General features: G+C 33.4%; 2 protein-coding genes across 2 annotated transcripts in view; one reads left to right on the forward strand and one right to left on the reverse strand.

Annotated features, from left to right (window-relative positions):
* Positions 1-249: 249 nt before the first annotated feature.
* Positions 250-4,996, reverse strand: LOC117110314 (WEB family protein At3g02930, chloroplastic-like). The gene is made up of 3 exons (XM_033252977.1): positions 4,085-4,996; positions 3,333-3,533; positions 250-3,100 (listed from the first exon to the last, which is right to left on the reverse strand). Exons 1-3 carry the CDS (start codon positions 4,973-4,975, stop codon positions 2,957-2,959), a joined length of 1,236 nt encoding a protein of 411 aa, XP_033108868.1. The 5' UTR covers positions 4,976-4,996; the 3' UTR covers positions 250-2,956.
* A 31-nt stretch (positions 4,997-5,027) lies between these two features.
* Positions 5,028-25,951, forward strand: part of LOC117110258 (neuroblastoma-amplified sequence-like) — a 38,578-nt gene continuing 17,654 nt past the window's right edge. The window contains exons 1-29 of the mRNA XM_033252892.1: positions 5,028-5,235; positions 5,797-5,845; positions 7,333-7,372; positions 7,579-7,662; positions 7,952-8,043; positions 8,431-8,564; positions 8,883-8,968; positions 9,437-9,493; positions 9,766-10,006; positions 10,288-10,359; positions 11,183-11,311; positions 11,498-11,537; positions 11,817-11,863; positions 13,713-13,856; positions 14,088-14,231; positions 14,748-14,803; positions 15,156-15,225; positions 15,379-15,504; positions 15,690-15,838; positions 18,826-18,942; positions 19,443-19,521; positions 19,703-19,807; positions 20,624-20,760; positions 21,411-21,639; positions 22,197-22,247; positions 22,392-22,526; positions 22,898-23,023; positions 23,342-23,389; positions 23,653-23,789. Coding sequence (XP_033108783.1) covers positions 5,137-5,235; positions 5,797-5,845; positions 7,333-7,372; positions 7,579-7,662; positions 7,952-8,043; positions 8,431-8,564; positions 8,883-8,968; positions 9,437-9,493; positions 9,766-10,006; positions 10,288-10,359; positions 11,183-11,311; positions 11,498-11,537; positions 11,817-11,863; positions 13,713-13,856; positions 14,088-14,231; positions 14,748-14,803; positions 15,156-15,225; positions 15,379-15,504; positions 15,690-15,838; positions 18,826-18,942; positions 19,443-19,521; positions 19,703-19,807; positions 20,624-20,760; positions 21,411-21,639; positions 22,197-22,247; positions 22,392-22,526; positions 22,898-23,023; positions 23,342-23,389; positions 23,653-23,789 — 3,023 coding nt within the window. The 5' untranslated portion in view covers positions 5,028-5,136. The remainder of the gene's footprint in view (positions 5,236-5,796; positions 5,846-7,332; positions 7,373-7,578; positions 7,663-7,951; positions 8,044-8,430; positions 8,565-8,882; positions 8,969-9,436; positions 9,494-9,765; positions 10,007-10,287; positions 10,360-11,182; positions 11,312-11,497; positions 11,538-11,816; positions 11,864-13,712; positions 13,857-14,087; positions 14,232-14,747; positions 14,804-15,155; positions 15,226-15,378; positions 15,505-15,689; positions 15,839-18,825; positions 18,943-19,442; positions 19,522-19,702; positions 19,808-20,623; positions 20,761-21,410; positions 21,640-22,196; positions 22,248-22,391; positions 22,527-22,897; positions 23,024-23,341; positions 23,390-23,652; positions 23,790-25,951) is intronic.

Raw genomic sequence — 25,951 nt, forward strand, 5'->3', positions numbered from 1 at the left:
TTAACAAACTTTAACTCAAGTTTACCTTTAACAATACATTCTTTCAAAAATCAATATTTTGCTGCAAGGGCTAAATGATGTACTTGGTGTGCAATTGGAGATTATATGATGTCATTCATTCTACAGCCTATTGAAAATTTAAACATCTGAATAATTAATCACTGATTGGCTGTCATGTAGATCTACATTTTTAACATGCTGAATGCCATATATTTTTATTATTGAAATCTAGAATACTGTACCAATCTCTTCACCATAGCAAATAAATGTGTAAACATTAAATAAAGAACAAAATGAATTAGGTGATTTATATTCTATTGTGTAGTTTATTGTCATTTTAAATCTTGCGACATGACACAATTAATATTTCTCCTGGTTAACTTGTGCATAGACTTATAACAGTAAAAAATGTGCGTCAAAAATGCCAAAGCTAGATAATTGAAAATGTGATTGTACCCATCAAGATTCGAACCCAACACCATCCGTTGCTGCAGCAACTGACCTATGAGACCACACTGGTATTCTCTCTTGGAATTTTCTATTAGGAAATTTTTTTTCTTAATCTACTGCATAATACAGATTTGGTGTATAGTAAAAGAAACATCTTCACCAATGATATATAAATACTGTATAGAAATGGAGTATAGTGTAGGCCATGAAATTATAATACAACATCTAAGTATCTGATAAAATACTAAAATACAGTAGTGTATTCCACATTGTACATGTAAATAATCAGTTGAAATATTTTCAAAATATCAAACTGCAGCATTCAAAAGATTCTATAAACAAATAATTATTAAAATAGTGTTAATATTTTATCTGATAAAATTTGTATAAAATATATCAAAAAGGATGGTAAACAATCTCATAAAAATATTATAAATCTGCAATTTTATATCAAAATAATGCACATTTTGCTGGAGGAAGACAAACAGATAAGAGCCAATGTGAACTATATTGGATCCAGGCCCATGATAATTTGGTTTTAAGACCGGAGACTAACTTCATTGCACCATAAGCAACTACATGCCCTTGGTCGATCGATTTTGGGTTTGGGGAGCGACAGTTTCACAGTCCAAAGATTGCAGTGAAGACACTACAGCAAAAGTGTAGCAATTTTATGGAAACCACACTTTATTGTACAAAATCAATAACACTATCCACAATACATTCGTTCTTTTTGATAAAGAATTTTAAAAAACATTTTGAAAATCCTAATAAACTTTCATATAGTTATATAATATATAGATATTTTTCTATTAGTATCATTTACGTATGAAAATACATAATTTCAAAATTGATTAAAAACATGTGGTGAACAATGCAATGAAACATATTATCTTATGCTGGGATAATTAAACAAGTTATCAGTCGTACAATAAACTATCTCAATGCAGTACAAAAGTGTAATACCAAGATATTTTGACCTTAGCAAGGACTAAACTTGTACTTGGGATCGGAAGACAGGCAGTTTACTTAACTTACCATCACAAATATTGCTCCTAATATTGAGTTGTCAATAGAAAAATGACAAAAATAATAAAAATGTTATCCATTGTGCAGGTGCTGTATAAATGATCTACAAAATATATGAAAAATCTGCAACCAGAAGTATGTTGTTATGGAGTACTCAGAAAAAAAATATCAAGAATATTGTGAGAAAGCTTTTGTTGCATGGTAAGTGGAGATCCCTAGTAAGGGCAAAACAGTTTGTAAGGCAAAAGCTAAGGCGGCAAATGATCTACGTATGGGAGGGCAGCATTATCCAACTGATCTACGCAAACGGGGATCATCTCCCAACCAAAACAGAAGAGCTAGAGGCAGCTATGCTAATAGACTCAGTGATACAAAAGAGACTAAGAGGGATCAACCCATACACACCAACAAAACCGTCAACTAAACAGATGCGTTCCATCTGCAAGAAAGGTGACCATGGCATAGGTAAATGTGAAATATTCAGGAGTAAAGTCTACACAAGAGCAGATTAACATACTTTGGTTGAACAGGTTGTGCTTTGGCTGCTTAAGATATGAGCATCGAGCTAAGGAGTGTTGAAATAAGGCCACCTGTAATAGGCAGAATCCAACCATTCTGCTATTAATATTGAATGCATGTTTTTCCAGTTTAAGGTTCCTAAGGAAGATCGTGATGCTCTAGGATTTCTTGGTGGGAAAATGGTGATCTGTTAAAGCAACCAATCGCTTACAGAATGATTTCCTGTTTGTTCGGAGCCACTTTATCACCAGCCAAACATGGCTCTGCAGAAGACAGCCGAAGAGAACAGTAAAAGGTATATTCCAGAGGTGAGTATGATTCTCACCCCACAAGAACGTCAGAAGTTCAGAAAAGCTTGGCCACCCTTTGTGGTTTAGAGAATGTCAAATTATTAAATACTTCACTTGAAACCTGAGCTTGGATGAGTTACACCTTAATTATTATTTAGCAGAAAAGACAGCTTTAAATTTACATTGATAATATGTCAGTTCGTTAATCACATACTTAAGCTGGGCACTCACTGCGTCAAACGACAAATCCAATTCTGCTCCCTGTGAGCGATAGACGGTGCAATGCTGTCTATTGCTTGTTTGTCGACGCCAGTCAGAGCTGATCGTCATTAAAACCAATCCGTTGCACAGGCGTCGTGTCCTCTATAGAATTGCGTCGGCTGAAAACCGTTGGGCACAGTGAGTGCATGGCTTTACACACGAACGTGTGATGTCAACGGAAACATTCTTGTGTTGACAATACAGTTACACATACAAAGGTTGCGATAAAGAAAAGGTGATATTTTGGATATCATGTTTTTTTTTTAATCAGCTAAAGTTCAATGTGTCCCGTTGGCTCTTCATGCTGCTTGCTGGATGTGCGTATCATGCGGTTTTGGAATCAGTTTCAATGCTTCTCATTGGCACTTCACACTACTTGCTGGTCGTGGTCATCAGGTTGTTTTTGATCAGCTATTCAGTGCATCCCTTTGGCTTTTTAGGCTACTTTCTGGTCGGGGATATCGTGCTGTTTTTTGACGAATGTGCTCAGTTGTCAGTGTTGGAAGACGTTCATAGAAGATTCTGGATTTATCAGCGGATGACGATGAAGACTGTCAAAATAAAAATAAAATTGATAGATGAATAACAAACAAGATGTTCATGGCAATTGATGTGGACTAGTAGCTCGATCAATGACTTTCTTTGCCCCCAAGGGTCCCTTCATGTCTATGCTACCTGGTAACTGGGTACCAGTAACGCTGCAAAATGTATGTCCTGACCTTGTGAGAATTTCTTAATTGATATTTTATTCAAAATTATTCTACATATCCAAAAACTGAATACCTGATGTAGACGTGGCTTCCCAGATCTGGCCATATAAACTTCTGTTCTCCCCCTTGATAAATTTGTAGAGGACGGCTTGAAGTTGAGCCTAACAGGTAAAGTGTTGGTAAACATACGATTGAAATTGCCCTCTCGATTTGACAGCTCCAATCTGTAATGCTTAATCTCACGCTTTAACCGTTCCATCTCTTCATTCACCTCCTGGAAGGAAAAGTTAGTAATTTATAAACAGTAAAATATAAATCAATCAACAAAAGCATGCATACAATAACCAACTGTAGGTCTACACAGATGTTAAAGATAAACTTTTTGTATTAATCTCAACATCTTGTAAAAATATATTATTCAATATATGAATTACTCAGTGACGTCAGAGAGTTTGTTAAAGATCCATGCTGGGGGCCCTGACACTCCGACCCCGTCAGCGCCCGAGTACAGTATATATATATATATATATATAAATTATATATACATATTATATATATAATAATTATATAATATTTCAAGGTACTGTATTGTAAAAAACCATGGGGTTCACTAAGTTTGACATAATCTGCTAGTATGAAACGAACTCAGAAAAAAAGTGATACAAGCTGTTGGATTCAAATTCGAACTGATGAACAAATAAAGTTGGTTTCTAATGTACTGTGATGTCATCATAGATTGAGGTTGTCTTTGTAAAGAAAATAAAATATTATGAGTAATTATCAATTCAAAATTATACATTTTGTCAGAGTTCCATATCAACTTACAATTGGTGGAAGAGGAGAAGTAGCAGTACTTTTAATTGGCAAGTTCTTATTTTTCTTTTGGACACTAATTTCCTGCGAGAGTTTTAATTTTTCATTCAGGGCTTTTAGCTCATTTTCTAATTTCTCATTTCTTTCCAAAATCCTCTCCCTACTTTCCACCGCAGCTGTTAACTCTCGGAGAGCATCCTCAATTTGTTTCTGCATCTGTATTTCCATCTCTTCCAAATCGCATTGTAGTTTCACTCGACGACTCTCTAAATCTAATTTTTCTTGTGCATGTTTTTGTTTTTCATCTTCTAACCGTTCTTTTAACTTTAACAGTTGGTCTGATTCTTCTGGTAGTACTGTTTTATCATTATGCTTTTCACTTTTTTGCTTGAAAGCATCTGTTATGGGTGTTTGGCTAACTTGGTTAGCTTTAGTCTCTTGTAAAACAGCTTCTAAATGGTCATTCCTCTTTCCGATTTTTTCTAGTTCTTCTTCCAAATCATCTATTTGCCGTAACAACTCATCAATCTTCAATTGAAGATCATCTCTTACATTCTCAGCTGATTTTAGTTCTTTAATGTGAGCCTCCTTTTGTTGCTCGAGTTTGAACTTGCACTCTTTTTCATTTTGAATCAGTTTTTGGCTAGCCCGTTCTTCAGCAACTTTAATCTCTTTAACATCGTTTGAGAGGGCTCGTATCTTCTCCGAATGCGTGTGCACAAGTCGGCTTATTTCACTCTCGTACTCCTTGGTCATAGTAGCGATTTCAATTTCTCTTTCGTGATTTTTAGTAAACAACATGTGTACCACTTGTGTGAGTTCTGCCACTTTCTTACACATTTTTATTTCAAATGACTTTTTAGATAGGGACTTGTTGCTATGCCCTTGACTATCCGACGCCATGACGGTAGTGGCTATCGGCACTGCCGCAGTGCCGATTTGGCACAGCCGCAAAATCATGATAAACATAAACCGTGCACAATAGGTGGCGCCATCAAACAAAATAATACGGTACGTGGAGCCATAGCCTAGGCCTAGCCTAAGTTTACTCCAAATATAATAAAATGGAGGAAACCGAAACAGATGATGAATGCACAATTTTATATGATTTGTTTGTATTAGCAGATTGGCCACAAGAGCCGGAATATTTGGTGTCTCAGACTGTAAGTATGCATGCATAGCTTTTCTGTCTAGGGCAGAGAGAGAGAGGAGCCACTCTCGGCCGCGCTGCATTGTGGCACAATACGCCCCCCTCCCTAGGCTAGTATGTACAGGGCTATTTTAGGCCTAACCCTATTAGACTGTTACGCATTAATTAGTACGCCAGCTGTACACTGTTGGCCAACATATTGCTCGGGTCATAGGTTAAAAATGCATGGATACGGGCTTGTAAATATATCAATGATCCATTGTTGGCATTGATGATAAACATACATGATACAGCCAGTCCCCCTGGTCATGGGACCTGGTTGGAGAGAGCTGGGGTGGGGATATGGGAATGAGGTTGGGGTGGGGAGGGGAGGAGGGGTAAGCTATATTTATATAGTAGTTAGCTCATTTATAATTAGATTTAAAAGTTGCCTGGTCTAAATTGTCACTATCTGTTGCCACAAAGAAAAGTTAAAAATCCCCCAAATTGAACACAATAATTGGTTTTCTTGTCGAAGGTATGTTTCTAATATTGGAAAAATGGTATAAAGTTTGAAAAATTATTTGTCTTTCAGAGTAGAGTTTCAGATGCTCCAGTGAAAGATGGACAACAAGAGAAACAGAGTAAGATCATTATTCATTCAGTACATGTGTAACAATCACATTGGTAATACCGAATAATGACAAACGTGAGGCCATAATTGATTCTATGTTTCATTTTTTATTAAAACATTTTCAAGAATGAAGTTTAATAAAAAACATGACCATGACCATTCTGACCTCATGTTTGTCATTCTTCGTAGTTACTATACAATATTTTATTTGCAAATAACCAGTGGATCCTTTGGTTTATAGTACAACTCTATATTCAAATTTATTTGAATATTTTTATATTTTTTTTATTATTACACATTCGAGAATACTTTATAATTTGTTTATAATCTATATTTAATTACAGTAATATGATGCTATATTTGTTGATGATTAATTATTCATTAATTATATAGTAATGTGGTTTTAGATCTGTAGCTTTACTGTAGTATGTTTGTTTCCTAATTCTCAGCATCCTGTTTCAGTTCCTCCTAACAATTTAATATATACCTATTGCCAAGCTATGTAGCAGATTCTGCCCATAAAATTATTGATAATTTTTGTAAGTCATATCTTAAAAAGGCATGGGCAATAAGATCAAGTGTTAAGTCTAGCCTGGCAAGTTAAAGTTCATGTCAAATGACCAATTGAGTTTTTTCCTGATTAAGTTTACAGTATTTTAGTTGTTTGTTGTATTTTTTTATGCTGTATATATTAATTGTGTATGTTCGTTGCATTTATACTTAAGATAAGTTACTTGTTAACAGCTACACCCCTACAGTTTTCTCTTTGACCAAATAACTACTTGTTTACATTTTTTATGTATTATTCACCTAATCATACATGTACATTTATTTAACGGTTTTTTTTTTAATTGTACTAGTCTAGGCCTATGCCTTTTGATGAATTGATGTGTTGAATATTTTTCTTGTGTATGGATGCACCATCAAAGTGATGGGTGCCGCTGTTTCAAAAGCGATTTATGAATAAATATGATTATTATTATTATTATAATGTAACAAAATATGTACAGTCTATGTCACTTAATTTTACCCTTTTATAAAATGGGTTAACCCAACTAATGCTGATTGGATCTTGCCTTATATGTTAATTGATTTTTTTCCCAAAATTATTCTTAATACTGGTGATTGGCTCCTGCCATATATGTTAATTAGAAAAGTTGTAAAGTATTTGGTAGAGAAAAAAAATAGGTCAGAACTATTGGTGACACCAAATTGGCTGGATGTACATTTGTTGTGTTCTGTCTTTATTGTTGTAACTCCTTGCTTTAATGCAGTACCTGTATCTATACATTTACTTGGTAAGTTTATCCTAATGAAGTAAAGGAGTCTCAAGTCATCAAGATAATGATGATAATGATAAGGCCTACACTTTAATGGTCACATATAACTTTGGTTGCTAAATTGCTAAGTGTAGTTTCATTTGTATGTGAAAGGTTGTGGTTTCTGGTGGGATAAAAAAGAAATAAACTATAAAATTTATGATTTTTACTCCAACAGAATCAATGTGGTCATGGGTTAGAGGTCAAGCCTTGTGGAGGTAGGAGTCAGGATTTTGATATCCAACTTTTAATCAATCAACTGGTAATGGTTTTGCTGGGAAGCTAGCTCAGTTCAAAATTTTATGTAAACAAATACAATATAATAACCCTTAAGATTATTTTAATACCTTAAACTATCAATTTATTTGAAGTCTGTCAAGGCTCAATATTAAAATATAATATTAAATAATTGGTTTTGTTTCAGATCACTTCCTTCTATTGCCTCCATTCCTCAAGCTCTCCTAAAAGTCATCAGTTCTCGACTAGCATGGCAGCTAGCTATCGACAAGTAAGCAAGCCTTAGAGCTCTTTTGTAACATTACCACATGCTTTAAATCCCTTATATAATTTGGTAAGGTAAGTTGGATTGATAAGCAATATTTAAAATTTAATTTAATGGCAAGATTATATTGTTGATATTTGTTGAAAATTTGCATAATAATTTCTTAATATTTTCATAATATCTTTATAATATCTGGATATTGTTAATAAGTTAATATACAATTGATCAATTCAAATATTAAACTTAAATGTTGAATTTGATCCATAATATATATTATTAATGTTGATTTTTGTAGTACGGGTCAAATGCTAGCTGTCTTGCAAGAAACATCAGTTGAAATTCATGTAGAGAGAGATAACTTTGCTACAGTAAAAGGAAGGAGTTTAGGTAAGCTAAGCTGAATATTTGTTACTCAGTTACGTATTTCAATTGTTTGAGTAGATTGTTATGTTGTTTAGTGGGTAATTTTATATTTCGATTCGTATTTTCATTGTTTTTTTGTTCATTAATCATGTGGGGTGACGGTTTCAAATGATCATCTATGCTTGATGGACCACTCTGTAACATGTTAACAAATAAATAGATAAACAAACAAAAAGTATATATATTTATAAATTATTGATGAAAATTTGCACTGTCTTATCTTAACTGCATTGAATAAGCAAATATACAAAAATGTATAAATAATTCTCAAATGATATAATATGTTGATGGATGATTAACATAAAAATAAACCAGTTTTGATAAAGCATTATTGTTTTACGTCAATTTCAGTGCCAAAAGATCCATATCCCCAGTTTCGTAAACTAGTCTGGAGTTCTGATTCTACGTTTGTTGCCATGTCAACTAGCTATGGCAACATAATGGGTTTTGATCTACTTGGCAATGAGAAGTTCACCATTGAGACGGTAAGGACTGTAAATTATATTTTAATTATTAGACAAACAGTGAGTTTATGAGACGTTTAACAAGTGTAATCAATCTTTTATTAAACTAAGTAATATAGTATTAGAAATTTCTTGTTGCTGTTTTACTTGCAACCTGCATCTGTTCATTTACAGTACACTGCAAAGATATTATAACAACAAGATAGCGCTCTCTGCGATTTTACATGTAACAAATGAAAGTGTCAATCTTCAGTAAAAAGTAGCATAAAAAGTAATTGTTTTTGAGAGAGGCCAGCCTACACTCCGTTAACGATTTGTTTTGTTTATTTATCTCCGCAGGTTCCAGTGCCTGAGCCGGGATTTGTTGACCTAAGCCAGGCCTTGTGTGCACTTGTGTTTGTGGATTGTAAAGATGATACTCAGTGGTTAGTGTTCACCCTTTAATATAATATCAGACCATTTAGATAGTGAAATTCAAAGCTTAATTTGTGGTTAATATTATGTACAACAAGTAAAAAACAACATTTGTTAGCGTCTGCAAAAAAATTATCTTCGTCTCAATAATTATACCATGATTTTTCACGCAGCACAAATGCTGTCAAAGATTGTAGGTCTCATTAAAACTGAAACATAAATTTTGGTTCTTATTCTTGCAGATAACCTTTTTTTTAAGTTTTTATTTGTGAACATAACTGCAAATCTAATAACACATTTAGCCTCTTGTAGTTTTTTGTCTTATATGTTTATATGAATTATATGTATACCAATATCAATTGAACCCAGAATGCAATATAATAATAATGATTCTGAATTAGTTTTTGTCACTTAACTTTGGTACCCTTTTAATATTGAATTTAATTTGTGTCTGTTAATATTTTGTTATATTTTTTTAGGTCAACAGAATTGTTAGCAATTAACTACCAAGGAAAGTTGCAAAGTTACCTAATAAGGTAGTGGTTTGTATATATTTAGTTATGTTTGATCATTAATAATCATTCAACAACAATCTACTCTCTACTTTAAGTAAAAGTGTGTTTTTACGCATATCACAAGATTGGATGTTCATGTAACAAATTTTCTTTTTGTAAAATAGACTTTTCTTTAAATTTTGTGGTTGTAATCATTAAGCATTAAGTAATCAAAAGTAAGGCGATCTAGACTAGGACTAGAATAAATCTATAAATGACCCGATTTGAAAACCTGTTCTCTATTTTATCACCAGCATTACAGGAGACTTCATCAAAAACTACTGCTATTCCTTCATCAGCGGGTGCCCCCAAGGAGTTGCCACTGCCACCTATGATAAGAAGCATTCGCTACTCATCCTGGGAAGTTCCAACATACTGGAAACGGATAATAGGGAGGTGTCTCAGGCACAGGCCCACGGGATTACGGCATGGAGGAAATTGTCCGGACATCCCTACTTCAAAGCACTTACTGACTTTACAACGCAAATAAGTACTGTAAGTTATTATTTTAACAAATTGTATCTGTAATGTTAATAAAAGCTTTTAAAGTATTTTGTGTAATAGCATTATGGCAAAGTTGTACACCTCGCTGTTGCCAGTCAACAAGGGTTGGAGCCTGAGCCTAGCCACTTGTTTGTTTCCTTTGCCATGGGACTTTATTCACATTGGATCTCCACCCATATTTATAAGTGGTTACCTGATACTGTAGTGCCAGTGTTATTTTTATCTGGAACATTATACAAAGCTAAATTAAGCACTTAACTTACTTTTTGTAGGCAAGGAGAATGTCTCTAGGAATGAGGAACGTCATGCGCACAAGTGGACTTCTTGGAGCACACCAAAAACAGGTACAATAATGTTATTACTATGATATACAAATATTGACTGCTCATGAGTGGAATGGTGAAATCAATTTGTTTTATATACCTCATACGTATATTCTGCGAGGCTTAAAAAAGTAATGAGTACAAACCAAGTTGGCCTAAGCATTAGGCAGTCTAACTAAGGGCCAATCTCTATTGTTGAGAAGTCACAGTCCCTTTTAACGCTGTGCGTGTCATTACACAGTGATGTTGTAAGTGGGCCTTGAGGTTACATCGCGATAGGGAAAAAAAGTACTAGGCCTATCATTTAACATGATAGTACTTTTTTCCCTGGGAATCATCACCTACATCATAGGAGTGATGGTTAAAGTTATTACTGATTTTAACCAGTCAGATGCCTGGAATCTATATATGCGGTATATCAAGGAATATAAATAGGTTAAAAATTTAACATCATTTGAACTTGGTAGTGCAATTTTTTGTGTCAATTTGTAATAAATCGAGGAATATTTAAATAAAGATAGATAGGTAAATGAAGGATGCAAAAATATAAAATGAATAGATAAGAAGATGAATAAGAAAATGTTATAAGAAAGGTTAATCTATGAAAGGTACATCTAATGAATATGTAAATAACATTGCATGTAATTATGAAAAAGAATAATAGAAGCCAGGATGACAAATACAAACGAAAGCGAATAAACAGTAGACAAAATTAATAAATAAACAATACGTGGAAGGCTGAATGAATAAACATATGGACAATAGTTGAAACTAAAAATAATTGAATAAACAGATGAATTATATCATTTAATTAAACAGTATTTTTAATTTTTTTTATATTTAGGATGGGATTTGCAAACTATGCTTGTCTGCTAATGAATCTGTCTTAGCAGCTCTTCATTGGTCAGGTGCACTATCACTTTGGCAACTACCATCACTACGCAGGAAACAATACTGGCCAGTGGAACAGCAGGTAAATTGTTTTATAGAAGTAAATGAAATGAAAGTATTGATGCAAATGTTTTGAGAAATGAAATAAAAAATATATCTTGTGTGTCGAATGTGGCTTGTAGTATTGTTATAATTCAGAATTTTTTGACAGAAAATATAGAATTTTGTATTGGTTTTTAGAAGCAAATTTTGTTATTTTTCATTTTAGTCTGAAAATACAAGGAGGAATGAAACTGTTATTGGTAAAGGTAAAGTTAAATGATATATTGACAAAAATAAATTAAACCCAATTGTTCTGTCCACATTATTTACTTTTTTTTATCGTGGTGATAATAGATCAAACCCATATATGGCATCTCTCACATGAAAATTTATAATGTGGACAGTGCATAAATAGCATCATTTATATTTTGTTTCTGTTTTCTCTTAACTGTATGATGTCCATCTTCTCATGATTGACAATAATTTGATTGTAAATAATCCTTTTGATTGGTTGAATTTTGTATTTTTAATTTGTTGCTTTTTAGAGCCAATCCGCCAAGGCCTTGCTGATATTAACTTCTGGTCTGATTCGGTAAGATAAAATTTATTCATGAATATTAATAAGCATCAAGTAAGAACCGAAAGGTCCACTGATCAGGGACATAGCCAGGATTTTGAAAGGGGGGAGCCGTTATGCGAATTACGTAGGACCGCGGCAGGGTCAAATCCCCCTGTGAAGTAGCGCACTCTAAACGTTCTTTGAACTGTTTGAGAGGATAAAGCGAAAATTGCAATAGACGCATTATAAATAAGAGAAAAAATAATTATATAATAAATCAACAGTAGCAGATCCAGGAATTCGAAAGAGAGGTGAACCATGGGAGGGACTTTCACAGACCGAGGAACCATCCACCTCAGCCCCACCATGGTTGGAGCTGAGGTAAGAAAATTTATGATTAGGGCATCTCTAGATGGCCGTAAATTACACTCTCGCACTTCAATTTGAATATATTTTTTCCCTTAAAAAATGAAGGGGGGGCTAGATGTGTATCCCTTCTTTATCCAGAATAGTCATAATCATGAAAAATGGACATGAAAAACCAGATCATATCCTAAAACAAACAACAGTCACTAAGACATACATCAAGAGCCGACTCAATGGAGTTTAATGTCGTACCCAGGGAAGGGCACAGATCTGCTTTGAAAGGTGGAGGGGAATGGCATTTTGTGAGTTGACACCCACCTCAGCCCCACCATGGTTGGAGCTGAGGTGAGAAAATTTGAGGAAATATTACCTCTAGATAGCCAGAAATGACACTTATAGTAAAATTCATTATCATCACATCACTATTAGTCAAAATGAAGCGCCAAAAAAAAAAAAAAAATGATCTTTTATCAGGGATTTTTTACAACCATAGAGATCTTATTAATGTGTGTGTGATGTACCATTGAAAACAAAGCTTAAAAACATTGTCTTTGAGTATGTACTTTACATAGGCCTACTTCAAAAACGTGATTTCACCAACTCGGCCCCACCATGGCTGGGGCTGAGGTGAGAAAATTTGAGGAAATAGTACCTCTTGAGGTGGCCGGAAATGACACTTTTATATAGTAAAATTCATCATCATCACATCACCATTATAGTCAAAATGAAACGCCAACAAATTTCTCATGATCTTTTATCAAGGATTTACTTAATATCCAGGACAACTTAGGTCTAACTATAGCTTACTAAGCTTTAACTATATATATACTATAATAATTATGATCAACAAATCACAAATTTTTCGCATTTAGCACAATTTTCTTCACTTTTTATTTGCTATTAATATTATCAATTATTACTATCGTCATCATATCCCCCCCCCCTGGATACGTCCCTGCCACTGATTCATCTCAGAAAAGATAATATAATACATACTCCAATTATTGAAATGCACGATAGCGTGACACGATGGCATGCATTTCGATACTTGGAGTATGTATTATACTATCTCATCAAGAAAGTGTGTGTGGAAACTGCAATAATGCATATAGATAAAACCGAAATGTCCACTGATTAATCTCAGATAAGAAAGTATAATACATACTCCAAGTATTGAAATACACGCCATCGTGTTGGGATTCAATATTTCGACATTAATTATGTCATCATCAGGAATGATGATAAATAATTGTATATTCTCATTTATCGTATTTGATAAACCTTAACACAATATATATTTTTAATGTTTCTTCTGTTATAAATGTAATTGATTTTGACAGTGTATTCTAGTCTGTATATGTTTGTTGTATGAATGAAAATTATTATAGATTCTTAAAGTTAATTAAATAGTGAATACCGTTATTGAATTTGTAGACAAGTTATAAAACAACCCAAACTTAGCTTATGTTTGACTTTGTCAAAATATCACATTATTGAAATATGTTGATTTTTGAAGGCATTGATATTAGCTTGGTGTAATGGTAATGTTACTATATCATCTGCAATCAGTTTAAATAACTTGATCGGAGAATCACATGAATGGATGCATCCAATGCCACAGGTCCTGCCAGCTTTCAACGAAGGCTTCATCGCACTTGAGGTAAATTATTGTCCATTTCTGGAATCACTTGCACATAGAACTGACTCTCAACTCTTATTTTCTTGCTCAACACATTGTTGCAGTTGATTTGGCAGTTATTGTGGTTATTTAAATATACTTTAAAGGTTTGTTTTGTGTAATGTCAAAAAGATAATTTTTGATTAATACGTTGTAAGTTATGTATTTTCATTATCATCACATATAACAATGTATTGTGGGATTTTTTTCCAGTGTGAAGCTGTTTCTGGTACCAAGAGGCAGCGGGATGACAGTTTGTCAGGTAGAATGGAGTTTGTTGTTGAGGACGAAGAAGATGATGATGACGAATATGAAAATGCTAGTTACCTGCAACGTGGGATAAACCTCTCCAAAAGAGTAAGTAGAAGACAGAATCACTAAATTCAAAGATTAAACTAGCTGATGTAACAGTGAATATTAAGCCTGCATAATGTTCCTGTAAAAAGTATATCCTTGCTGAGCCACTAGAGCTTCTGTAGCATAAAGCAGATGAGAATGTTATGCTCCCCCTGGATGTGATGCTGATCCACTGCAGGTTATTTGCTGGTACCCACCAATACATCTGGGTAGGCTGAAGCAATAAAGTGCTTTACTCAAGGACACAAGTGAAATGCACAGCAAACGATTGAAACCTCCGACCTTTGAGGTTGCGAAGCCAAATCATTCCCACTGCACCAAACCGCTTTCCCTTATTTATCCTTGTGTCCTGTTAAAAAAGTAAAGATCCTGATCTTTGAATCTTTTGATAGGCTTTGCACATACATTATCTTCAAATTATAAGCTTATCTGCCAGCAGTTATAAATATGTATTTTCTTATATAAGTAATTTTAAATGTTCACCCAATTCATAATTTTTAAAAATTTATTTTTCAGATGATGTATTTTGTCACTGAAAGTGAAAGATTTCAACCCCCAAGAAAGAAACCTAAGTACGAGGACTGTAGTATCATAAATCATTTTTTGTTAACAAAAATGTTGGATTTTGACGTAAAAATATAATTTAGCAATATGGATGGATTCAGTACATCATTTTATTTGGCACTGGTGTCATCAAATTATTATTAGTTTCATACTTCTACTTCTCTTTTCCATATTTATTTATTTTTGATAAGACCCAACAGGAATGAACAACATAAATAGAAAAAAACATAATAAATTGAAACAATTTGCCACTGGAAAATATATTAAAAGTATCCCAAAATATATATAAATTTCTCTCAAATATATTTTCACTATATCACTTAAACTTGTATCTTTTTTTGATAATTTTTTTAATTCTAGGTTGGTTACTAGGACCTATCGCCTCTTACAACTAAAGAAAACGACCCCAGCTGAATTTTTTTCTAGAAAGGTTTGTATTTAAATTGTTAATTAAGCACTTTATAAAAATTATCTTGCCCTGAAAGTAACATTCAGTATATGAGACGATGTGATGTCATCATCATTAAAGCATATTATCTTTATGGTGTTGTGTCTTAACATTGTGGAAATCTTTTGTTTTTAGATTGAGAATGAAGAATATGGCGAAGCATTGATCCTTGGCCAAAAGTACAACTTGGACACAGACCAGGTTTACCAGCATCAGTGGAGGAAGAACAGGGTTACAAAGAATACCATTTATGACTATTTAGTAAGATGGTTATCTATTTGTATTTTGAATTCTTTAATTGTTTGACTATTGTAAACTTGGAGCTTATCAACATTTTTCTTGTGTCTAAGTACTTATACCGAATAAATAAAAAAAAATTAAAAATAATAATAATCTTTCCTCCTGCTTTGCAATATCTTAGTAATTACTTCTATTTTCTTGCACAGAATAAGATTCAGAAGCAGTCATGGGTTTTAAGAGAATGTCTGACAAGAGTTCCCGAAGATCTGGAGGCAGCGGAGGAGCTCTTGCAGTACGGTTTGCGAAGAACTCAACTTAAGACAATACTGGACATGGATTCGCAGGAATACCAAAGGTTAGATCAAATTCATTTGAAATGATAAAAATTTATGTACAGTACATTCTGTATTTTGAGTGTGTAGCATTCCTACTGTAGTTTTAATGTATGTGTAGAAACTATATGAGGCATGCCATCCCAAGTCCAGTTTACTGTCACTAATTAAACTGAGAAATTTACACTGAATATAAAAACTATGTGCTACATTTTTTTTCATGTGCAAGCAATTTTAAAATGGCTGCCATTTGCAAAAATTTTGTTACCAATAATTATATTTTTATGACAATAAAAGATGCTAATGTATAAAATAATCTTTCATATAAGTGACAATGAAAATAAAAATTATATTTTACTTTAAATTTGCAAAATTGAAATTCAAAATGGCTGCCATTTTAAATATTTTAGCTATTTTTAGCATATATGAAAGGTGCGCCGGTTTACAGGCTGCAGAGGACATGAAGCAACCCTCAGGGGAGGAGAACGTTATGGAAAAGAGCAACATCTTGTCCACTGCGCAATGATTGTTGGAATGGCGCAATATAAATGGAAGGATTTGATTTTTGATTTTGATTTAATACAAAATTAATTATTCAATTAGTCCCATAAAAAAATATAACAAATAATATATATAATAATGATAATAATATAATATAATATAGCAAAAAACGCAAACCCTCATTTTGTTACATTTTGTACCAGACTATCATTTGTAAATGATTATGCTTTCTATTTTTCTGAATACTTACCTGATTAAACTGACAACTGCCATTTTTTTTGTATCATTTATATATTTCACTGTCCATGTTTGACAAGATTCCATGTGATGGCTTCACTGCTTCTGCCACGTTTTGGCACAGGTAGTGGGTTCGCAGGGGTCATCTCCTTCTGGTGCTGGGGTCGGACACCGATCCCCTGTGGATTGCATCACAAAGATGAAGACAATTATCTATGCATAAATGAATTAAAAATGTGTATAAAAAACCTTTTAGTTTAGTACGAGTTCAGAGAGGATTCCGAATTGGTTGTTAGACATTTTAACTCTGCCGTAGAGTCTCTTGGATGACGAGATGGCTCCTCTTGCGAGAGACGAGCAATGGTGTTTAAGATATCGGCAGTACCATACTTAATAGTCTTGAATCGGTCTGCATCAATGAGAATGGATCGGTGGGTTTCAAAGGGAATTGCAACATCGATGACATAGACGTGCCTTTTTATTTTGTCAATCTCAATGATATCTGGTCGGTAGTTTCCAGTAGTCGTGTAAATCAACGGTTCAGTAACTGTGGTGTCGTACTTCTTATCTATTAAGTTGATTGCACACTTTGTGGCCTTAGATTTGAGCTTTACGCTTAAGTGGACAGCTTTGAAGAATGTGAGATATAGATTCTGTGATATATAGATTTACAGTGCCTACACATTACATTGCTTCCCCATAAATGATAGATTCCCTCTGCAAGGGAGTGTTTTAGCTCTAAGAGCCATATTTTTGGTGAAATAGCTTCAAGAAAGCTTCTTGAATGCTGTTTAACCATTTTTGCATGGTCTTGACAATACTGTATTTGTTTTGGCTTTACCAACATACCGTACGCAAATTTTTGGCCGAGGCAGTCCATACCAATGTATGTAGGTAAGTTATCAAGTAGTCCATCAAGAACTAAGTTTAATAGAATTGGGCTTAAAGGGCATCCCTGCTTCACGCCACATCTCATGGGAATTGGATCTGACAGAGAGCTAGGTAGTCGGAGTCGCGTTGTTATATCTGTATAAAGATCTTTAACAAGTTTAAAGTGGCTTGGCACATTATGTCTCTTTAACGCACGATCGATAGTGGCATGATGTATCAAGTCGAATGCTTTAGCTAGGTCTAAGAACATTATATAGTGTGATCTGCCTTTGTTCCTGTAATGAGTTATTAGCGATTCCAAGAGTGTGGTATTCTCAAGGCATCCATCTGCTGGGATGAAGGACTTTTGTCTTCTGTCAAAATAGTTGCATCTGCAAGCCTAAAATTTAGGATCTTTGTGTAAAGCCTTAGTAGGTACGAGCCAATTGTGATGGGGCACCATTTAGACGGATCGTCTTTTACAGGGTCGTCCATAGGTAGTAGATTAGTAAAAGTCGAACAGAGTGTGTCAGGAATTTTCTTTCTCATTAACCAAAAATTACATAGGGTTGCCAAATTTTATAGTGGAATGCAACTAAATCCTTATAGAAAATCCCGTCGGGTCCTGCCGCACCGTCTCTTTTCATTCCCTTTAAGGCAGTAATAACTTAATATTTAGTGAGTGGTCGAGAAATATTCTGTGTATCGACCTCATTATCGTTGACTTTTTCGTGTTATTGTCCTCTAGAGGTTCTTGAGTGAAAACTTTTGTGAAATGTGTATATGAAATTGCCGAATTAGGTACTTCATTACTTAAAGTTGTGCCATCGAGCAGGTTACAAGCAAGAGCGCGTTTATATTTGCAATAGAGTTCTTAATGGATAGATTACAGAATTTGTTTGTATCTGGGACCCTTCTTGGCTTTCGAGTCGAGTTTCAAATTTTTCTTCTGCCCATGCTATTCAGGACATTAGTATAATCAGGAGTGCTGATATCTTTGATGCAGGCGATGAGCAGCATAACGTCAGATAGTATTGTAGACGTAATAGGTAGTTTTCGCTGCACGACGTTAACCTTAACGTTAACGTTAGTACCCAACACGCAACAAGATTTGTTAGCTGTTCTATTTTTTCAAATAGTGTTCCTTTTTGGGAACAATGGCAATTAGTCTGGTTATCCAGGTAAGTATTCACTAAATAGACTACCAATATCTGGATTGATTTGTGTAATTTATGTAAATGATACAGGTACAGGACTGTTTATACATCTCTAAATTAGCGAGGAAAATATGTATTTTCAGTTGGAAGCTTATAAACTTTCTTGAATATAAACTTATTGAATCTTAATGATAATATTGATGAAACGCAGATGGTGTATTTTTCTTATAATTTCAAATTTACAGTCTTCAAGAAGATGATGATGATGATGATGATGATGACCTTGATAACAGCAGTGATTTAATGGGAGAAAGACTTCAGAAAAAAGAGCAGAGTTTGCTGAAGGAAATCAACTTTTCCAAGTAAGTTAACCAGTTATAGACAATCTCATTCAAAAGCTTACTTCTCTTCTGAAGGTCAAGTCATGCCTGTAACTTTAGCACATCTGCACTTTTTATTGTCTTTCTACAATGACATGGCCAGGTGGAGCAGTCCTTGAGGTAACCCCTTACCGGTGGTGTATCTAGGGAGTGCGCACCCCAGTCGCCCTCCAAAAAATTGCACTTTAGTAGTTTAAAATGACCTCAAATCACCTTATTTTGCGAGTTTCTCAGCTAATCATTGAGCCTCCCCACTTCACCTTCATATGCCCCCCAATCACCCTCCACATTTCAAGACTCCTAGAAGTGCCACTGCCCCTTACTCTTCTCGAAGGATGTTCTGGGTTCTTTAAAGTGCACAAAATCCAGTTGCGTTCATTGCGTAAAGAATTTTTAAACCGACGCCAATGATGATAATACTGCAGGTAGTAAAAACTTTTCCATACCGCTCGGCAACTCAGCACACTCAATTCTTCTCGCAGGTTAACTTTTGAGCAAATGGAAGTCCTTCGCTGTCGTATCAAACTCCTGATGTATCTAGATCGACTGAAAACCTATGAGGTAATTTTTGTTTTTTACTCTTGTTTTACAATTTATTTCATGTGAGATGATAAAAAAAACCTGGCATCATTTTTTTTTTTACGATAGATTTTACTTCATCTATATATTTTGGCGCTGCAATGTATAAAGCATCCCATTTATTAAAGATTGTGGTTTTGATTTTCAAAATTATATTTGACAGGCTATACTTGGAGGAGGAGAGACTGCCCTAAGGAAGTATGACAAGGATTTCTTTGATGAATTTCGTACCAAGAACATTGTGGAAGCTGCCATAGACTATGCACAAGTAAATTATGAGTAGAAGGATAGATTATCATGAAGTATAATAATAAGAATAATAATAATATTAATATATATAAATAATATAGAGAACAATGCAAAGAGGCTTCATAGCGCTTCACATGCAGAGAATAAAAATCTGGCACAACAAAAACGCAGAATTTGGTCAACACTTATCTCTTATGAATTTGCTATTCCTTTGCAGTATTGTTTGCCTAAAAGCATTTTTACTGATTATATGCCACAAATATGATAACCTATTATTATTATTATCAGTTATGTTTTATTATTAATGCATTCTATAGTCATATTGATCATTATTTATGCAATATATAGTTATCATAGTAAAGCATTTTGATTAATATTTGCATTGGGGGGAACTCTTATAACATTCTTGGCTGGAGCCAACTAGTAACTAATGTAAACTTTCTTATTTTCTAAAGCTTTTTAGTCTGGTTTATTTTTCACTTGCTCCTTTGATAATTTTTGAATTAATTTGGTGCAGTAAAAATTTCTGATTTTTAAAATTGAGTGTCCAACTAAATCCCTGTCCAGTCTGTCAAATTTCATTTGACAAAAACATGTGACATGCCTAAATATGGTCATGATGACATCACATCATGACCATATATAGGCACATCATGACTATATATGGGCATACAACAGTTTTTTTGTCAAAGAAAATCTGATAGTCTGGACAGAGTTTTACACAGATTGCTTTACATTTATTGAATTTTCGAAATTTTTTTAATTGATAATTATTCTGATTTTAATATATTGTTGATATTAATTAATTATTATGATTATATTTTGGTCTTTACAGAATTCTGAATGTGATGCATTACATGTACTATTCACGTACCATGGAAGTGACCTTCTTCCACACCGGCTACTAATCCTGGGAAACATACCAGAAACAACGCCCCCACACGACTACGAAAATCTTTTGCCTGTTATATGGTAATCATAGTTCGCATCGTTTTTTTGCAGTGTATGAACTGTTATAAAGTCAAATTCAAAATGGCTTTGAAAAATTCTTCGATTTAGATAAAATCAACTTACAGATCGTTAATTAATGGAAAACACAACAATTTGGCATGTAAAATAAGATCGATTTAGAAATTATTTGAGTTAAGCAAAGTCAACTTAGGAAAATTTTACTGTATGTTTTATTTTTTATTTATTTAATACCATATTTCAAGAGGGTGACCCATCCAGCAATGCTGATCATTAGGGGCCCTCATAGAATACAAGAATAAAAACAAGAGCCACTTAATTACACAAATTTATAAAATTCAGATATAAAAGATATTTTGGAAAACTAATAAGACAATGTATAAATAATAAGACAATGAAAAGTAATAGTTATATTAAATGCTTGTGTTACGGCGCATAGATATTTCTGAAAAAGAACTGTTGAATTCACAGTATGTGTGACGGTGGGGCATAGATAATACAGTTTTTAAATTGTATCAAATACACGTTTTCAGAAATATGTTTGTATACGATCCTCTTCAGACATTATATTTTACTTTATAACATTCTGTTTATTTACTCAATTTAAAAAAGAATGTTTCTTAATTTTTGTTTTAATTCTTATCTTTTTGTAGTGGAGAAAACAGAGCAGTTGAATGGGAGGAGTACACCCACCGTGAAGGTGATTGGTCCGAGTCAAGCCCATGTCAGGCAATCCTTTATCCGAACCCTATCGATTATGGTGCATTTTTGTACGAGGAGGATGCCGAGGTGAAGCGGTTCAGATGCGTTAGACCATCACATGATCTCCTGAGGGATTGGTATCTGATGAGAGCCAGAGAGATGGATGAATACGCAAGCCAGGTATGATGATGTTGGGATGGTGGTAAAGGCTGTGGTGGTGGTGAATTTTGGGATGGTGGTAAAGGCTGTGGGTGTAATAGTAATGATGGTGATATAATGAATAGAGATTTATATAGTAATATATATAAATAATATAGAGAACAATGCAATATATAAATAATATAGAGAACGATGCAAAAAGGCTTCATAGCGGCTTCATAGGTGGTGGTGATAATGATGGTGATGATGCTTGAATTGCTTGGAGATTGGTGGTGGTAGTGGGAATGATGATGGCGGTAGATTAGTGATGTGTAGTGAAGGTGGTGGTAAAGGAGGGTGTTTTGGGGCTCAGTGACAGATGCTGGTGATGTGGAAATGCAGTGGTGATGGTACTAGATGTAGAGATGGTGTTGGTTACGATGGTATTGATAGTGGTATGTATGATGATATTAGTGATTGGGATGGCTTTGTTAATAGCATTGTATAGGGTAATGACGGAGATGGTAAATTATCTTTGCGATAATAAACGTCATAATCATGATCACAAAATTAATATTACATCAATTTTTTAATTTTAGGTGGACAATGCACTTGACCTTCTAAATATTGCAATGAGTGGACAGATTAAGGTAAGATTGCATCTTTAATTGATGAATAATATTATTTTAATTTATAAGAGTTTCTTTCAATATGATAATCTTTCCCATCCCTTCATACTAAATCCCTGTTTGTTTAGTTTATGTTTTAAAATTGCATTTATTTGACTGTTACAGGGATTAGAAGAAGTTTATGATGACTTGCAGACTTTGTCTATGTTGGTGTATGAATGTCAGACAGATCCTGGCCTCTCATTGGCTCGTCTACAGAAAATGTCAGATTTAGAGAAGATGAAACTTATGATGTCAAAGGTTAGGAATGTTCCATTATAAGGCGTTGATACTTTTAATGAAATTCTTGCTGAGAATAATGTAGGATTGCTGGCTTAAAGGTCTAATTCTGCATTGCAATTTGTAGTTACACATTCAGTTTTGTTTGTCAGACTTAACAGATTGTGTTTGATCAAACATTTAATTCTGCCCGACCATAATTGTATGTTTTTTCATATCAGTTGGAAGTTTTATAGTGCTTTACTTCTTTAATCAATGAACATCTGTTGAGTAATGTCTTACGAAATCAAATAATTTTTGCCTGGTTATATACCATATAAATGTATGTAATTTTGAATAATTGTGAAACTCAAATAAAAAGTAATAATATTCATTTTCTTTTTCTTTTCCAGTCTACACTTGAAATGTATGTGAAAAATTATCGGAAGTGGATTGCGTGTTTTCTCGATCAATGTGAAATTCGACATCCAGGAAAAAGAAATAAACTAACCAAAGAATATTTAGTAGACATGGCTAAGGTTAAAATCTTTTTTATTGTAATCACGTATCCCACACATACACAAAGCTACAAAGAAATATTAGGAAGTTTGTATTTGAATATTAGTGTCTTTACATACTGATTTCATCTGTTTTATATACACTTAAAAAAATTATCTTGTAGTATAATTATTTTATGCCATCATCAAGAGTCCAACATTACATTATGTGACATATTGTTTACTCAGCCATGTTTTTCTTTCTATAGAACATTGCCCAAACGATTGTTGTATCTTAAAATTAACAAAAAATTGCAATAAATTTAAAGGAAATTAATCTCATATTAACCTTTTTTCCAGGAGGATCTGACAATATGTAAACTAATTTTCGAAAATTCAAAACCTGGGGTAAGTTGGAATTTCTAATTTATGGAATTATAAAGTTGTTTTACACTGAATTGATAACATTTTGTCTGAACAAGGTTTTCCTCCTCCATTACATAAATGTTTCAATTTGTTTTCACTTTTTAGATGCATATTCAAAGATCAGGATGTCTTTATCCTTTTCCTTCCATTATACTTTTCCTTTTTTGGCTTTTGTCATTTCTATAGTCCATAGTTTTCTTTTTATTTGTCCTTCCATGATTTTGTTAACAATTTTTCTTGTTTAGCAGGTTGCCAATCCTATAATCAGTGATTCAGCATTTTTGACTGAAGTAGCCTTGGATGTGTTGTATGCTTGTGATAGGACTGACCAGTTGAATATAGCCATCCAAATTGCCAGCTGCATAACACCCACTAAGCCAATGTGAGTAACTAAGCTAATCAATCAATCAAGAAATAGAATTGTTCTATTAAATTTTAAACTTCTTTAATTTAAGTAAAATAGGCCTTTGAATTATTTTTGAACCTTATATGTAAAAGAAATATATAATTATGTAATTTGGGATTTCCATTTACAAGCTATTCTTCAGGAATTTCCCATTTTCTTTGATCTTTAAAAATGTTGTACATTTATAATTTTCATAAATTTTTATGCTCAATGGAAATAAATATTTTTGTCATTGTCATTGTCATTGTCAACTAAAGTTAACTAATCAATAAGAAGGCTTAATTCTAATAAGGGAAATTGGGTTGATATTCTTTAACATCATTTAGAATCTACATGTCATTCCACATATTCATGTGATAGTCAGTATTTTGGTAAATACAATCAATTCAGTGACCAAATGTAGATATCAATTTGAGTGTATAGTGCTTGATAGCTAATCAATCAATCAATCAATCAATTAATCATTCAATCAATAGTTTATTCCCTTGAAGATGGTTAGTGTATAATATTGAAAACATTGGAACATTACAATTTTCATGGCTCTTGTCAGAACCAAATACCATCAATTGGGATTTATAGTATATGCCTCATGGTGTACCGAAAGCACATAATTAATTAATTATTGTCAATTTGCTATGCAAACCTTCAATTCAAGACTCACTTTTTTCTGCATAAATATTTTTTTTAATTAGTTCACGGAAAAAATCTAAAGGGGAAACTGGGGCTGTTGATAAACTTGATAAGCATCTCCAGGCCCAAGAGCTTCTTCAGCGACATCAGATTGAGAAGACTCTGAGATTTTTAAAGGAAACTGAACAAGATGAAGAAGAGGCTACGAAAATTATGATACGCTTGACTCGACAAGCTGCTAAAAGGTACGACAGCTCCAGTTTGTAGAAGCTGATGGAATTCTATTTTGCTGCCATCTATGTCACATGATTTTTAACCAATTAAAGCACAATTTAGGACATTGAATTATACGTTTCTGTTTTTACACATTCATCCTATTTGAAAAAAAGTCTATATTTATTATCACTAATAAAAATAAATAAATTTGATTTGATTTAAATGCAATTAAAATTGTACCCTAAATCTGAATTGCTTTGAAAACCTTCAAAACTCAACATGCCAATATTTGCTATATTACTGTACCTGTGGGCATATTGCAGTGATCAATTTTGTTGGTGTCAAAATAACCTATGAAAAGTAGAGTCAGGCCAGGTCTTATCATAATCAGTATGCTATTCATATTTCAAGTCATCACTTTTTTCATGTTTATGTGGTTTTTTTTATGATAATTTTTAGGCCATCAATTAGTTCTGTATTGAGATTTTATGGATACTATCAGTAAATTTTTTATGGAATTTACCTTTTAACAGAAAAGTTTTACCTGACCAGAAGGAGTGGCATCAGTTGTTGGAAGATCTTCTGAATCTACAGAGAAATGTATACAGCTGCATTAAGCAGGAGACATGCCATGAAGTAAGAAATTCAATTTGTATCACATTCATTGTTATTATCATTAGTATCATTTTTAAAAAATAAAATTTGTTCTTCACAATTAGCTCATTGAAATGTTTTGTTACAAAACAAAAATGATCAGTCTGTTTTGTGAACACTTGCGTGGATAAACCGATAAATCCCATCTATTCATAAACGAGGAAGCTTTTCATTAACATAGGGCTTATACAGGCGAGCTAGGGCTGTCTCTTATACACATCTAGATGTGTATAAGAGACAGAACACCCACTAAGCCAATGTGAGTAACTAAGCTAATCAATCAATCAAGAAATAGAATTGTTCTATTAAATTTTAAACTTCTTTAATTTAAGTAAAATAGGCCTTTGAATTATTTTTGAACCTTATATGTAAAAGAAATATATAATTATGTAATTTGGGATTTCCATTTACAAGCTATGCTTCAGGAATTTCCCATTTTCTTTGATCTTTAAAAATGTTGTGCATTTATATTTTTCGTAAATTTTTATGCTCAAAGGAAATAAATATTTTTGTCATTGTCATTGTCATTGTCATTCTCAGGTGGACAAGACCAACCTCCCAGCCAACTCTTTTTAAGAGCATCATGCTATAACTACCTTGCTGGCATACAGAACATATGTTTTAACAGCTCTTCTTTA

The sequence above is a fragment of the Anneissia japonica genome, unplaced genomic scaffold, assembly GCF_011630105.1.
Source record: "Anneissia japonica isolate Jap-2015-1 unplaced genomic scaffold, ASM1163010v1 scaffold673_len1821605_cov196, whole genome shotgun sequence".
NCBI lineage: Eukaryota > Metazoa > Echinodermata > Crinoidea > Comatulida > Comatulidae > Anneissia > Anneissia japonica.